At 40.6% G+C, this 15,848-nt stretch overlaps 1 protein-coding gene across 1 annotated transcript in view; it reads left to right on the top strand.

Annotated features, from left to right (window-relative positions):
• ptprn2 (protein tyrosine phosphatase receptor type N2) overlaps nucleotides 1–15,848 on the top strand; it is a 108,967-nt gene that overhangs the window by 71,192 nt on the left and 21,927 nt on the right. The window contains exons 13-16 of the mRNA XM_077624024.1: nucleotides 2,476–2,673; nucleotides 8,225–8,372; nucleotides 9,869–9,942; nucleotides 13,037–13,114. Coding sequence (XP_077480150.1) covers nucleotides 2,476–2,673; nucleotides 8,225–8,372; nucleotides 9,869–9,942; nucleotides 13,037–13,114 — 498 coding nt within the window. The remainder of the gene's footprint in view (nucleotides 1–2,475; nucleotides 2,674–8,224; nucleotides 8,373–9,868; nucleotides 9,943–13,036; nucleotides 13,115–15,848) is intronic.

Consider the following 15,848-nt stretch of genomic DNA (forward strand, 5'->3'; position numbering starts at 1 on the left):
AACATTAAAAAGAAAAAATCAAAAGTAAATCACTAATTTGAAGAAAAAAATCGATTATTTTCAGTCTGCTGGATGTTTACAATTATATTTTGCATGTATAATCCCAAATTTATTTTTTGAGTTTTTTTCCCCAACACATTTTAGCTAATTATAACATTGTTAGCACACGTACACAATGAAGGGTGTCGCGTGTGAGCGTCAGGGTGTTAACGGTGGTCAACAGCAGATTGGCCATCTTTGCATTGGCAGCCAATAAAAAAAAAAGTATGGAATGACATTATGAAGATGTGTGTGACGCCACCGTGACCTATTCCTCCCCCCTTCCTGGGCCCCCGGTGGCCAGGGGAAATATTGATTAACCACATTGGGGCTCAGCTGTGCACTCAGAACACATTTAGCTTGTGTGCCTTGTTAACATTTTCAATATTTAATCGAGTTTACGCCTCCATATCTCCTCCCGACACGGCGCGAGACAGCCGAACGCTCTCCAATGTGTGAATTGATTGGAAGTTTAGTCAAAAAAATGTCCATCCTTGCTGTAAGAGTCTACTTTTGATGTTTTTCCCCCCGTTGCTATTCTCACTTTGAAAAGAAGGTGTGGGTCACAAAAGCCTGGGACGTATCTCACCTCGGCATCCGGTCCGAGCTGGGCTTCCCGCGAGGCGGCGGCGTAGAAGTCGAATGAATTATGAGGTGGACTTGGATGTTGCCCCAAGGCCGAGGCTCGGGGCGCCGCTTCATGACTCTAATCATTAAAGTCTTGACGGCGGTGAGGGGAGGGGAAAAAAATAAATAAAAGGAATCCAGGAGCAGGGCTGCAACCCTCAGGGAAATATCAGGTTGATAGATCAGCGGATAGCGTGCGCTGCCTTCCCACAATGCCTTTTTCTCAGGCCTCGGTTGTTATTGAGCATGGAAATGAATTCCAAAGGAAGTGTCGGGCCGAAACGCTACACGATGCTTCGGGAAGATTGTGGTGACTTTGAAAAGATAAGAAATGAGCCATAATGCCAGACATCTGATGAGATAGAATAAGCCTTTATTGCTATAGGGAAATTACAGAAGAACGCAATAAGAAAAAGAATGTAAAGATACGTTAACAAAGTATTCTCAAGAGAGAAAAAAACTAAGTTGGCCCTCCCAGAATGCATTTCTTTGGTTTTAGTGTTCATCCATCAATCATAGAGTTGGGAAATTTTTTCGGGAAAAAAAATAATATTTTTTTCACATCCCATCTGGATTAATTTCTCAATTTTTGATTATTCCAAACATGGTTTTCTTATTATTTATACAATAGCACCTAGCATTAAGATAGCGGGTGCTCAAAAAATGAATGAAAAATATATTTTTGGTTCCCAATATTTACAGACATCCATTGCGAATCATTGACTGGTTTCATTGGAAAATTTGAATAATAAATAAATATACACATACATAGACAGAGATAAATAGTACAGTGACAGACATGATGGTGCAGTGGTTCTTTTGCCTGACTTTGGTGCAAACTGTGTGGGTTAGATTCCCGCTGAGTAGCCGAGTAGTGGTTGTGAGTGCAAATATTTGTCTCCATGTGTCCCCTATGACTGATTGGCGACCAGTCAAGGATTTAATCTGCCTTTTGCGAACCTGAGAAGGATAAGCAGTGTTAAAAATAAATGAATGACAGTAACAATGAAGCGACGTCTCCCCCTATCAACATTATGAGAATACCGTTTCTATATATCACTTTATTACCGAGGCCAAAGTTGCTTGTAAAGTTTTAATGCAGAATTTAAAATAAATATATAAATAAAAGCGTCCCCTATATCTTGTTAATAAGTAGACAATAGCCCGTATTCATATTTTGACTGCACAGGGGTGCAATTTTGAAAAAGCTGAGTCATTTGAAATCCTGATAAAAGTCGTGGAGAAGCACTTTTTTTTTGCAAACTAAAGATATCCATCAGAATATAATGCATAAATGCATCCCAGTCTTGGCTGTTATTTGAATCATGGATGAGCGCCACTGCTTGTTTAGGGCGAAAGGTTGCTTAATCCATCTTTCAAATGTCTGATTTGTTTGACGTGTGTGTGCTGTGGCATATTGTTATTTTTGTTTTTCTTAAAAGAAAATACAATATAATACCCTTTTATTGTGTGGCAATTTGGTAATTTTTAGTTTTATCGTTGCATAGTGGACAGTAGAAGCACACGATGCTAATAACCGCAAATAATCCATCATTCAAATTTTAATATCTATCTGAATTGGAAGGAAATGCTAGGGGTGCCTTATTTTGAGTGGTCTGAAGGAGCAAAAAATGGGCATTGACTTCGTGTGTGAACGTGAAAGTTTCTGAGGTGACAGTTTATTCGATTAAATACTCTCATTTCCACTAGAGGGCAGCGTATGTCCTTTTAACGCCTGTTTTCAGTGAAATGTCGGACATACTTTATATGTATTTGCATTGTTAATTTGTTTATTTTTTTCCCCCTCAGGAGTTGTGTCGCCAACGCATGGCTATCCGGACGTCGGAGCGTCCGGAGACGCTGCGCCACTCGCGCCTTAACAGCGTGTCGTCGCAGTTTAGCGATGGGCCCGGGGCGGGCAGCCCGTCCACACGCAGCAGCACCTCCTCCTGGTGCGAGGAGCCCGTCCCCTCCAACATGGACATCTCCACTGGCCACATGATACTGGTAAGCAACCAAATTGATCCGAAAATTATCGCTTTACTTTTCAACATAACAGCAAAAAGTCTCACATATTTTCATTTTTTACCCCAAAAAAATACCTTTAAAAAATATTAGAGCCCATTGACACTTTTAACATCACACATTCGTGTATTCCTATTTATGTTATAGCATTACAATCATAGTTGGAATTGATCCTCACATTCACTTTTTACTTTTTTTTAACCCCCAAAAATTCCCTGACACATCACACATTCATATTTTCCTGTTCCTCTCAATTACCGCAGTCCAAACTGAATCTATTTTTAAAAGGTTTCAAATATTTTCACATTTTTTACCCCAAATCTGACATTTTTATAACATATAAAGCCCATTAAATTCCAATGGCAGACCCATATAATTCCAAGTAGCATAACATCAAATTCATAGATTCCCTTTTATTCATAAAACATGACACATATTTCCCACTGCTTCACATTTTCCACCCCAAACTCCCCATTAAATCCAACATTCTCACCAAAACAATTGACGTCCCTCCCATTTTTAATCAACATCACCAAGATTAAAATCCTCCACAGCTTCTTTTTACACAAATTGCACCATTTAGTCATACAATAACTCTCCAAATATATTCACCAATAACAAGAATTAAAAGTCTTTTATTTGTGTTGTGGGTGTAGTCATGAAACGAAGAATGTTTTCGCATCTCCAGCTGGTTGAAAATAGAGCTTCTTGGATGAATAGCGTTTTATTATTGATCTTCCGAGTTGTTTTTCAACTTTAGAGAAATTGACAGCAGCACTGCGTGAACAAAAAAAACATAAATATATATATATATATCAAATCTGTTCATCATTCTTGGCTCACCTCAGTCTCTTTAGAACTCTTATCAAATCATCCGGCTTTTTATCTCCTCTACGTTTTTTCCCCATATTTGCAACGCGCCGCTCTGTGATTTTCTCTCATTATCTTTGCACTCTCTACCGTGGCAAAATAAGCCAGATTTTTATTTTTTTTCTCCTCCTGAAATATAATTTCCCCCATCCGTGATTGTCGTCGGGGTCCGAGTAATTACGGGTCTTTTTTGGGGGGTAGGGCGAGGCTTTCCTACCTCGCATGCACACAATGGATTGTTTTAATTTTGCGGCACGTCATTCATTCGAGACAAGCTTGATAAAAGAGACGGAGAGATGCCTGGCAGTGTTTCCATTAATGGCGCCCGCATTCATCACCCGCCACGTCTGCCTATTATATAAGGGCAGGCTGTAATGAATGAGAGGGAATGTGAGTAATGCCTCGTACCGCCGCTAATAGATGGCTTTTTCTTACACTCGTCAAAGCTTGTTTGTGCCGAGCTCCCCCTTTGAACGTGGCGACAATAGCGCGGCGCCAACAACAAAAAAAGGGGCCTGTGAATCATTTCTCGGAGGCGTGCTGTTATGATTATTAGCCTTAGCTTCTCCATAGCAGCAAATGAAGCGATCTGTGCTATCTGTCGCAAGCACAAATTGGAAGTTGCCTTCCAAGCTAAGTGTTTTTAAAATACGCCGCGTGTTGACATAACGTTGACATTTACGGTGATTGAAAGAGACAACCATCAGCTCGTGCTTGTTCTGAATGAAGCTCATCAGAATGAGGTGACATTTTGCTGTACGTTCATGGTAGTGAGAATTGTCTTGTAACCTTTCTGCTCTGACTATTGGCGACCCATTAGGAATGGGTTCATACACTATTTCCAGACCTTAGCCTAAATTTATATGTCATTACCCTACATTTTGGGTGTTAGAGAAATGAGATTTCAATATAAGGCCAACTGGTTCTTACTTATTTTCAACCATATATGCAGTATTCTCCTTTATTTACCCATTTGACATATTTTTCATTCTCAACGGACTTCATTTTAATTATATTTTTATTTATTACTTTATTTTATCATTAATTTAAATTGTAATGACATGATAAACAAGTGTGTTAATGTTTCTAAAGAAATCTTTCTGAAGGAACTTTAATATGACTTTAAAAATAATTTCTGCGGGTAAAAAAATGCACAAATTAAATAGTATTGTTCTAATATTTTTTTTGCATTTCATCTAAAATTGTTAACAATTAGCATACAGGGTATGTGTGATGTCAAACTATAAATACATAAATAAAAATAGATTGTCTCTTAGGTGAACTTTGAGAGCAGAACGATTCCAGGAGCCCTCCATTTTGGAAAGGGGCCCCTCACGAGACCCTTCTTACCATTCCCCCCATCATCTCCTGTCAAACCATGTGTGTGATTGCCTTCTTATCGCTCATCTCGGGCATATATTTGCCATCTCATCTCTCTCTGTCGCTCCCACTCTATTTGCGCTTTGGGGGAGAAGGCCGATGAATACTTAGTGTACTAAAGCTGAAAAAGTCTTTTGTAACTTGCCGAGTGAAATTGGAAGCCCCCTTATGCTGAGTTATCAGCTCCTCCTTGTTTAATCCGGAGATACTTTGACGCAAGCCGTTACCGCCGTGTAAAAGTCAGGTAACCCACTCGGTTCAGGACCACGGACAGCAGCGCATTGACCACGGACAGCACCACATGTACGGAATGCAGGGAAAAAATGCCTTGGTGGAAAATGGTTGACAGAATGGCCGCTGGGATACTTACATTTATTCATTATCTTGCCCTGGGCACCTGCGTGATTTTCATGGCCTGTGGCCGTTTAATTTAGTTTTGGAGGTGAATTGTTAAGGACAATTGGTGTACAGTTGCAGTGGGCTCAGGGGCCAACATTGATTTTGGAACTGCTGCTGTTTTGTAGATGAGGTTAAAAAAAGAGGCGACGTGGATGCAAAATGCTTAAATAGGTTGGTTTATGAATAAACCATCATTCTTGTTGTTCCATTTTAGTATTAGTAAGTATTTTACTCATGTTGCAGTGTTTTGGAACGGGTAGTGTTTTATAGATGAGGTTAAAAAAAGATTCAACAATGATACAAAACACTCAAATAGGTTGGTTCATTATCATTCTTCTTATTAAATTTTTGTATAATTAATGAACTCAACACAAATGTTTTACTCATACATTATTAATTTTTTTTCAAAATCCTAAAAATCATGCACATTTATTTTACTCACTTTTTTCCACAAGTCAAATTGTTTAAATATAAAAAGCATTCATTTTAGCAACGAAACGACTAATCAAAATGTTCTCATATACAGTGAATATAAGTAAATACTCATATGGTGCAATAATGTACAAACTATACCGTAGATCGTCAATTATTTTAATTATATTTGTATACAATAAATCAATAGACTGATTCTTGAATTGAGTTATTAACCAGTCATGTAAATATGTAAGGGGCGGATTAAATAGCAGAGCTTACTTTTCCCACCTCTGGTTTACCTTCATAAATCTCCCCACCTTGCCCTCCCTCTCCCCTTTTACCGAGTGCCGTTAGTTTGAATTTGACAGTAATGTGTCACCTGTTGCCGGCGGTCCGCCTTCATCCCGATTTGGCCCGGCGGACTCGGCCGTTGAGCAGACTGCTTTATGGGATTAGCCATTGTTTCCCTGACATGCGGGCCTCCCTCATCCCGAGTCCCTGATTGGCACACGTAATCCTCCCCTCGTTCGCTAAACCTTGCCTCGCCTGTCTGCGGAATAAGCCACGGTCGGCCGCCTCGCGCCGGGAGCTCGTCGCCCCGATAAGGGGGAGGGGGGGAGGGGGGCTGCCGGTTGGCGGCTACGTGGCGTTAAGGCAGAAATATGAATGTAGAAGGCAATCAATTCAGGATGTCGTTTGAATAGAGTGCGATGCACTTGGGAGCGGATGTGATGCTGGAGAGAGTACAACATGACAGGTGACGGGCAGCCGCTGGGGAAAGGAGGACTCAAATGAAAAAGTACTTTACGACTTAGTTTGGCGGGAGGAATGCTTCCATACTTAACTGGGAAGGAAAATTATCAAAGTTGTCCAAGCAGGCCTCCTCAGGTAGGCTAGTGTATAATTGCCAGATATGGAAACTGTATTCAGCTTGTCAGGAACTAACTCAGAGCAGTCCGACACAACACCCGGGGAAATTATGGTAGAATATTTGGGGACGAACAGATCATCAGAAGTAATACTTGGTCAGGGAAGTCGAGGGGAAAACAAGTACCGTATTTTTCGGGCTGTAAGTCGCATCTGAGTATAAGTCGCACCGCTCAAGTAATGCACAATGGAATGGAAAAAATATATTTAATCGTATATTATTATTTGATCAGGAACCAAGAACAAAAATATGTTAAAATAACAATAGCATCACATAATATAGCCAGTTTTCAGATAATTTTAACGAAAAAAAAACAAAATAATAGGCTCTTCTGGTCAGAAAAAAAAGTACATAAGTCACACTTGAGTTAAGAGTGCGTCTTATAGTCTGGAAAATATGGTAACTATCACAAATAACCAGATAGTCAAGAACAATACTCCTTTTTAGACTGTAATATTACCCAGAAAAGAACAATAATCCAGTGGAAATGAGCATTACCCAAGAAAATAAGAGGCAGTCTGAAAAATCAAGAATAGCAGTCGAATAATTTGGTATAGAATTTGGTATGACACTTGGATGAAGAGAAATTCAACAACAGCAGAGAACAATTTGGATTTTAAGATGAAAGGTGAAGGTGGAAAACACTGTGCTGTCTCATTAAATCAGGAGTGCTTGATTTTAGGACCTCTCTGGCACTTTAGCTTTCATACCTAACAATAAACTTTGATTCCCATCATTAGTCCCATTTGTATACGCGTCTTAAAGAGTCCCCCAATATCCTGTCAGAGACATGTGAATTCATTAGCCATACATGGATAATTACCCATTGTGTGCTGGACAGGCCTATTTGTGATTACGGGCTAGACGCCATTTGTGTTTTTTATTCCGCAAAGACGTGCTTTTAGCAGCTGACAGATAGCGCAAAATGCCACAATGAAGACGCTGGGCCTACCTACGCCCTTTTTAATACTGGATAAACACGCCACGCATGTGGGTATCGCTTTCATTGTATTAGCCAGCTGATCCCTGACATCAGTTTATGAGTCTGTAATCTTCCACCCCGCACAAAAGCGGTCTAAACCATTTAACCCGCATCAGGAGGGGAACTATGATACAGGACAAGAAAGGGGTAAAAATGGCGCCTTCTTTAAAAAAAAAAAAAGAAAACTCGCCTTGCCAGCTAATCTCCCTAAGACTTGCCCCCCGATTTGGCTGAATACACACAAACACATGCAGCGTCCCCCTTCTTTTTTGGCCATCTTTGTCTCTCTTGCGAATTCAATTTTGTCCTCCGCGAACGACGGCTTAAACGCAGACAATCTTATCAGTGGCAGTGCAAGCGGCAAAGGGCGACATCGAAACAACCCTCAAGTATTTCTACAGCCGACAAACCTCTCAGGAGTCTTAATTGTGTTTTCAATCCGCCTCCAACTAGAAAATAACATTACCCCGCCACCTAACGCAAGCTTTCTCGCCGCCTAACGTCTGGGCACCTTTCTTGTCTTGTGGTGGCGTGAAATGGAAAATGTTGTTTTCTCTCAGTCGTACATGGAGGACCACTTGAAGAACAAGAACCGTCTGGAGCGAGAGTGGGAGGCGCTGTGTTCGTACCAAGCTGAACCTGCCGCCTGTAACGTGGCCCGGAGCGAGCAGAGCGTCAGGAAGAACCGCTCGGATGCCGTACTTGCATGTAAGTACTTAAAAAAAATTAAAAATACTGGCAGCTATGGTGATGAAGATATTAACACTGAGCATAAAGTATAGTTTTTCAATAATTGGGAATTTTACAAAGCAGTCTTGGTTGTAGCAATGACATCAATACACTGCCTTGGCAGTCGAGCGTTCTGACTACCGAGCTATGGAATACCGGTTGCAAAACATACCATAGAAGGTTGGGAAAACCTTTCTTTCCAAGAATTGCAACACAAAGGTAATTGTTTCTGCTGAGGCACATTCAGGTTCAGTAAACAAGGTAAAATAAACTTCGCTATTGTACTCAGAAATACTCGAGTAGTCGTGCAAGACTCAAAACAATCCTTAGTCAAGGGTGTCAGACTCGGGTTGGTTCGCAGGCCGCCTTAACGTCAACTTGATTTCACGTGGGCCGGACCATTTTAGATATAATATTTAGTTTTTTTTTATTATAAATGGATTAAAAGCCCTGAATATTCAGCTTGTTATAGATCTAAAACCATGTTTATTTTAGCTTTTTTTATATATTTTTTGGTTTTACAAAATGATTTTTGAACTAAAAACACAGAAAAAATGTATTAAAAAATGACAATTATTGATTTAAAAGGGGGAAAATCAGGAAATTTAATATACATCTATACTCTTCATTTGAATTTGATCCTAAAACAGAAAGTCGGCACTCATCATTTACTTTCCCGGGCCACACAAAATGATGCGCCGGGCCAGATTTGGCCCCCGGGCCGCCACTTTGACACTTGCCTTAGATAGTTAGCTATGATAACCGAACATTCCTGAAAATAATAGGTTCATCTGGAGTATTTTGAAATGTCATCTCATGGTACTTATATTTTTTTATCACATTAAATTTTATCGGCAGCAAGTCTCAGACAAAATAAAAATAGACCAATTTAGCCATTTATTTGTTATTCCACAAATGCCATATCCATCAAAATGCCATGGTTTCACCAGTGACAAGGGACGAGGTAAAAATGGTGATTGGCTAACGTCTCTCAATACGCGAACGACAACCAGCGACAATTCTCTCTCACCGCGACGTGTTCCCAAGTGTTGCCATCCATACTCGGTTGGGGGAATTAGTCGACGCCAAGTAGCAGTTGGCTTGTTCTTTTGCATAACTGTCAATCAATGGTGACACAAACACCCACTCTTGACTGCGTATAACACACCGACGTCTGAGATTAGAAGCCCGGCTGTCACTCAAGGCGACGTGTTAAACAGGAACGCCGGGCGTGTGTTCAAAAGCGTTAAGATTTTCATAGAGATACCGAGGACTTCAGGGACCCTCTCTTAATGGAGGTGGAGCGCTTATTCCGGAATTGCGCGTGATGAAAGGGTGATGAAAGGGCTCCTTTCCCCACGCACGCCGTCTCGGCTTCATTTCCAAGCCGAGTGGCGTGGTATTCTGCCGTTTTTCCGCGCGGGGGCCAACGGGGAGGGCAAAAAACGCTAATGAATTATGCATCTTTGTTACAGATGATCATTCCAGGATCACCTTGAAAGCAGAGAATAACCACAGTGGCTCCGATTACATCAACGCCAGCCCAATTGTGAGTATTGCTCAGTTAACTGTGTTTTTTTATTGCTTGTTCTGTTTGTGTCGTCATTGATTTCAGCGTATTGATCTTTTATGGGCGGGGGAACTTTCTTTTTGAGCTAGGATGTGTTTGGTGCATTTCATCAATACACAACAAACAATACGCATCTTTTTGTATTCATCGCCAGATATATCCAATACGATGCGGGAGAGGGCTAAGGCTATTTTTTTAAGTACTCCCACCATAGTCACCACATGTTGTCAGTTGTGATTTCCCCCGAGGCTTCTGCAAAGGGACTCCATCAAAAGCAACAGGAAGCTATGCATTTCAAATACAGGACTCTGGATTTTCCACGCAGATAGATGAGGGATCGCCACTAAAAGCTTTATACGCCTCGCAAACAAACAATACGCGTTTTTACATGCTCCATTTTCTCTGATGGCATATTCACGTATCGTTTTTTCAAGGTTGCGCGCAACAAAGGATAACATTTCGGGGGTTAAACGACCGAGGGGATGCAAGTGGGCGAGGAAGTGGTGGGACACAAGAGGACAGTTGGGGGGGGGGGGGGGGGGGGGGGGGGGGGGTTGAAAGAAGGGTAATTACACCACAATAAGGACCCCCGGCTGTGTCTAGCAAAACTGATAATTATGTCTGTCAATGTGGCTTCTTCCTCTTCATTAGCTTCGAGGCAGCAGGCCATCAAATAATAACTAATCTGGCTCTTCTCTTTTCTGGAAAATAGTTGATAGAAGCTAACGAGCTAAATTAGTGGTGCTCAGCTTTTGGTCAAATATCAGAAATGGCAAAAAATGCTTGAATAGTTCATAGTCATGAGCAATTTCAGTAACAGTACTTGAAACTATAATGTGACTGCAAGTAGTCGAGCGAGAACAAACCATTTAATGCACAGGTGTCAAAGTGGCGGCCCGGGGGCCAAACCTGGCCCGCCGCATCATTTTGTGCGGCCCGAGGAAGTAAATCATGAGTTTCTATATTAGGATCAAATTAAAATGAAGAGTATAGATGTATATTAAATTTCCTGATTTTCCCCCTTTTAAATCGATAATTGTAATTTTTTAATCCATTTTTTCTGTGTTTTTAGTTCAAAAATCATTTTGTAAAATCTAAAAATATATTTTAAAAAAGATAAAATAAACATTGTTTTAGATCTATAAAAAAACTGAATATTCAGGGCTTTTAATCCAGTTATTTGAATCCATTTATTTAAAAAAATCTAAATATTATATCGAAAATGGTCCGGCCCACATGGAACCGAGTTGACGTTAATGCGGCCCGTGAACCAACCCGAGTCTGACAACCTTGATTTAATGCATAAAATTTGTCTCGTATCTCAAGGCAAATATACACTGAATTTTACTCGTATCTCAAATTGCTCCTATGTTGGGGCACTCGAATGTCAAGGTATTACTGTATTTAGATTACCAATTTCTTTATGTACCATCATTTTTTTCTGCGATTTTGAGGTACTTTATTGACCAATTGCTCAATAAATGTAAACATATTCTTTCACTGACCAAGGTGCACCGTCCCACCAAGTTTGGTGACTGTAAGCTTTTTAGTCTTGGTCAGACAGATTCCTGTGAATTATAGCGATATTCATACAAAATAGCTGCAAAATATTTGTAGAAAAATGTACCTTTGCTTCTAACTTTCCTCTATTGATCGTGAAAATGCTTCGAAAACATTGACGTACATTTTGAGTAACAGACTTGGACTACAATTCCAGTAGGAACTTTCTATTAAATCATACGTTAGTTCTCTGTCAGTTAAATCGAGGTTTAACTGAAATCAGCATAAAAACACTCACTAGTCAAGAACAATACCCGAATTTTTGACAATGACAGACAATCACTTGCCACAGTCAGCGACAACAGACAAAAAGTGTCGGTTTTGGTATCGAACGTCTTCAGCGAGGCTTGGTTAGGTATTCAGCGCGTTTCTTTTGTGCTTTAAAGGCAGACTCAAAGCACAGTCTAAAAGCGAGAAGACATTTTGTGTGAGCCCTTTTACCTCCAAACGAAAGAAAAGGCCTTCCTTCGCCCGCGCCGTCGTAATCGCCTCGGAACAACGGCGGGGTGGAGGACGGCCGAAAACGCGAGACGCCGCTTTCATGTTTGCGTTTTTAGTATTCAAGCGGTGGCGGCGGCACGCCTGTGTCCTTGAGATTGGCTAAACGAAACGGCGGCGCTTGCGTTTGGCTTTCATTTCAGCGGGGGGGAGAACCCCCCCTCTCCTTTTCGGTCACAAACCATGTGAGGAATTTTAACCGGGAAACGTGGAGAAATAAAAATTGCAGAAATACAACATTGTTGCAGCGATAGGCGTCTTGCGTGCGTGTCATGTTTAAGGAATTGCACATCGTTGGAATTCTATAATTTGTGTGTGTGTTTTTAGATAAATTAGAGTCTATAGGCTTAGAATTAGGTACTGCTGCCTTCATGAAGATAAGAGTTTATTGATCCTTCACTAGGGAATTGTTCGTGTGACAACTGCCTGATAGGACCAAAAAAAAAAAGAATTAGACTTGACGATCACAATTATTCATTGGCCGCCATTGTCGGTGGTAGATGGCAATTCCATTGGAACTGGGCGGGACCATCGTATTTCGGTGTTATTGACGTCGATGGACCCCTGGTCCAAGGCCTTCAATTCAAAATGGATTAGATTGCTGTCAAATGTCAGCCACTTAGTTAAAAATGTAATTTACTGAAGACCATACTGCTTTGACTCTGAAAAATTGTCATTTTTGGAAACCTAAAGTCACTTACAAAAAGGTCAGTACTGATGGAGACCGCATTTCTCAACTTTTACCATCAAATAATCCCGCTTTTAGCAACTTTAGTCGACAGTGCACTTCAAGGACTTTGAGATTTCCACCCAACAATTAGTTTTGCGCTCGGTCTACAAAGCAGGTGATGTTTTGAAACACAAATCCCATTGGCGGCTAGGAGGAATCACGCTGAATGCCTCAGTGAGTGTAAAAGGGAGGAAGCGATAGTCTCTGTCCAGATGGGGGGGATTTAAAAGGATGTGTTGGCATCCAGTCCAAACACGGCGTCACACTCTGTTCTCTGGCTCCCAGATGGACCACGACCCCCGCAACCCCACTTACATCGCCTCGCAGGGACCGCTTCCCTCCACCGTGGCCGACTTCTGGCAGGTAAGACTCGTCTGCCGCCGCTTGCCATCACTCAAACTGATTTGTTTCTTCAGCCGTGAGGTTTTGGAATAATCACAGTAGGGACGCACGCAATGGGGAGGAAGGGGGAAAAAACATCTGGGTTACACGTTCTCTGTTTTTTTTATGGGAGCTCTCAACGGGAGATCATCAAGCCCCAGTTTGCCTCTTGTGTATTATTCTTGCTAAAAATATTGACTCAACTATATTTTTAACCACCCCGTCGCTTTAAACAATGCTTAAAACTCTTCTCTATTTGACATTTCCTCAAACAGCAGGGGGTCTGGCGGCCCACTTTTTGCGTAAGAAAATCAAATGCTTTGCACAAATCATAAGAAAGTTCACGAAAAAGTATAATGAGTCTCAGACTGTCTCGGAAATGCTAACCCTAAACTCATTCATATCAGTGTATGTGTCAAAGTGGTGGCCCGGGGGCCAAATCTGGCCCGCCGCATCATTTTGTGTGGCCTGAGAAAGTAAATCATGAGTTTCTGTTTTAGGATTAAATTAAAATGAAGAGTATTGATGTATATTAAATTTACAGATTTTCCCCCTTTTAAATCAATAATTGTCATTTTTTAATCAATTTTTCTGTGTTTTTAGTTCAAAAACCATTTTTTAAAAATCTAAAAATATTTTAAAAAAGTTAAAATAAACATTGTTTTACATCTATAAAAAACTGAATATTCAGGGATTTTAATCCAGTTCTTTTAATCCATTTATAAAAACAAATTCTAAATATTATATCTAAAATGGTCCGGCCCACGTGAAATCAAGCGGCCCGCGAACAAACCCGAGTCTGACACCCTTGATCTAGAAGATTGGCAAAATGATAAAAAAAGAAAAAATGCAAAGGACACACACTTGAAGAATTGGAGTACAGTGCGGGAGTTTTGTTTCTTCGTGATGTATTTCGTAAGTAATGTCCGTGACTCTGCCTAATGGGCCAATTTAATCTAAGGTGGATCAGTCTGATATGTGAATGCATTCGAATGTGACTGAATCTCGTTTCATACATCGTGTGAGCAATATAAAAAAAGCTGTTTATGCAAAATGTTCATGTAAACTGCGTATCGATTCGTCCGTGAGGACAAATTCCTCATTTGAACCCATTCAAGAGCTGAATGTCAGTTTATTTTTATTCAGTTGTAGAGATAGATTGATTTTTTTTGCTCACTTTTTCCACATTCTTTTCTCTTAACCACAGAGCCAAATAATTTAAATGGTGAAAACAATGTACAATGAGTTAAAGCTTGAAATCGCGGAAAACTGAGGATAATGTGGTGAAATTGATCAAATCAAGTCAAAAGTAAATTTGTATGATGTTATTTAGTTCACTAGATTAGTAGCTAGGAGATCGGGGAGATACCATCACACTGCTGCTCTACTGCCAGTAGATGGCACCATTTTTAGACGTGAGACCTTAAAAAAAACATGTTCCAGCTTTCAGTCAATGAGTTCAGTTTACGATTTCATTACCCTGTTTTCAAGTCGTACAAAACTGTCCAGTCCGGTTTAGTGTGGTCATTACAGAAAGAATTAAAGTCATAAGTCACGGCAGCGTCGGATTTCCTGATGATTTGGCACTTGCAATAACGTTCCTGCCGTATTCCCACTCCTTTCCATTAATCACCACGCGCTCCGAGCCTTTGTTAAACAGCGGCCGATGCCTGCACGGAGGTGCGCACTAAATGATGCATGCTGGCCAAATGGCGTCCCCCCGTGTTAATAAGACGCCCACTGTAGTCATTAGCGACTCCGTCGCACCCGCCGTTGCGTGACGGGAGTGCCAAAGCAGCTGGCCCCGTTCGCCATCCTCAAACTTTTCGCCAGTTCGGACTTGCTCTGAAATTTGTTTTCACCGCCGTAAATAAGCTCGCAGTTAATTAACGACACAATGCTACCTCGCCGGCTTTTAACTGCAAAGTGCATCCGAATTGCGTGGGATGCTTTCCCCTCTTTTTTTTTTCTGTCGTATTCAAATGCACGTCGAGTGCCTCCAATGAAACGCTGATAATTGTTTTGTGTTTGTCGGCATTCGTGCCAGGTGACTAGACGCATCTGTCTATTATCCAACCGAAAAGAGGCGCTCGGTCGCGTAAGCGTCGCTGCGTGTTTTCCAATTACAGATGGGGGGAATGTGGAAAATTAGACAAAAGTTACGGCGCTGCTGAATGGAATAGACGAAAATTATTAGACTTTCACTAAAGTTTGGTTTGTCGTTTGTTGGCATGGTGTTTGAATATACTAGATTTTGTCTTTTGTTCCCTTATGTAAATGGATAAATATGAATAGAGGGTTGACATCCCATTGAAAAGCAGATCCATGGCAACGCCATTTAAAATTTCAACACCCATTTTTAGCAAATAGTCCGCTTCAAGGACTTTAAAACTTTAGCGGAACAATTAGCTGCTAACATGTTGAAAAATAAGGTGATAAGGTGTTTTGAATTTGTATCCCTCGCCCATTGAAAAATAAATGCTTTTCAATATGCAGCTTTTATCTGCATCAACGTTTTAATTGTAAGACAGTTTGAATTAATGCTAAAAAAATATGATGTGTGAATCCTGAAAAGCTCACTTTATTAATGTCCATGAACTAGCACATTCATATTAGTAGTATTATGGTTACACAAAAGTTCTCTTTTCTTATAATTATACATTGAAATGAATAGACCTTTTACTAAGACACATTCTTTCATGTTTTTTACAGATAT

Source organism: Stigmatopora argus, chromosome 17, assembly GCF_051989625.1.
Source record: "Stigmatopora argus isolate UIUO_Sarg chromosome 17, RoL_Sarg_1.0, whole genome shotgun sequence".
In the NCBI taxonomy this organism is placed as follows: Eukaryota; Metazoa; Chordata; class Actinopteri; order Syngnathiformes; family Syngnathidae; genus Stigmatopora; species Stigmatopora argus.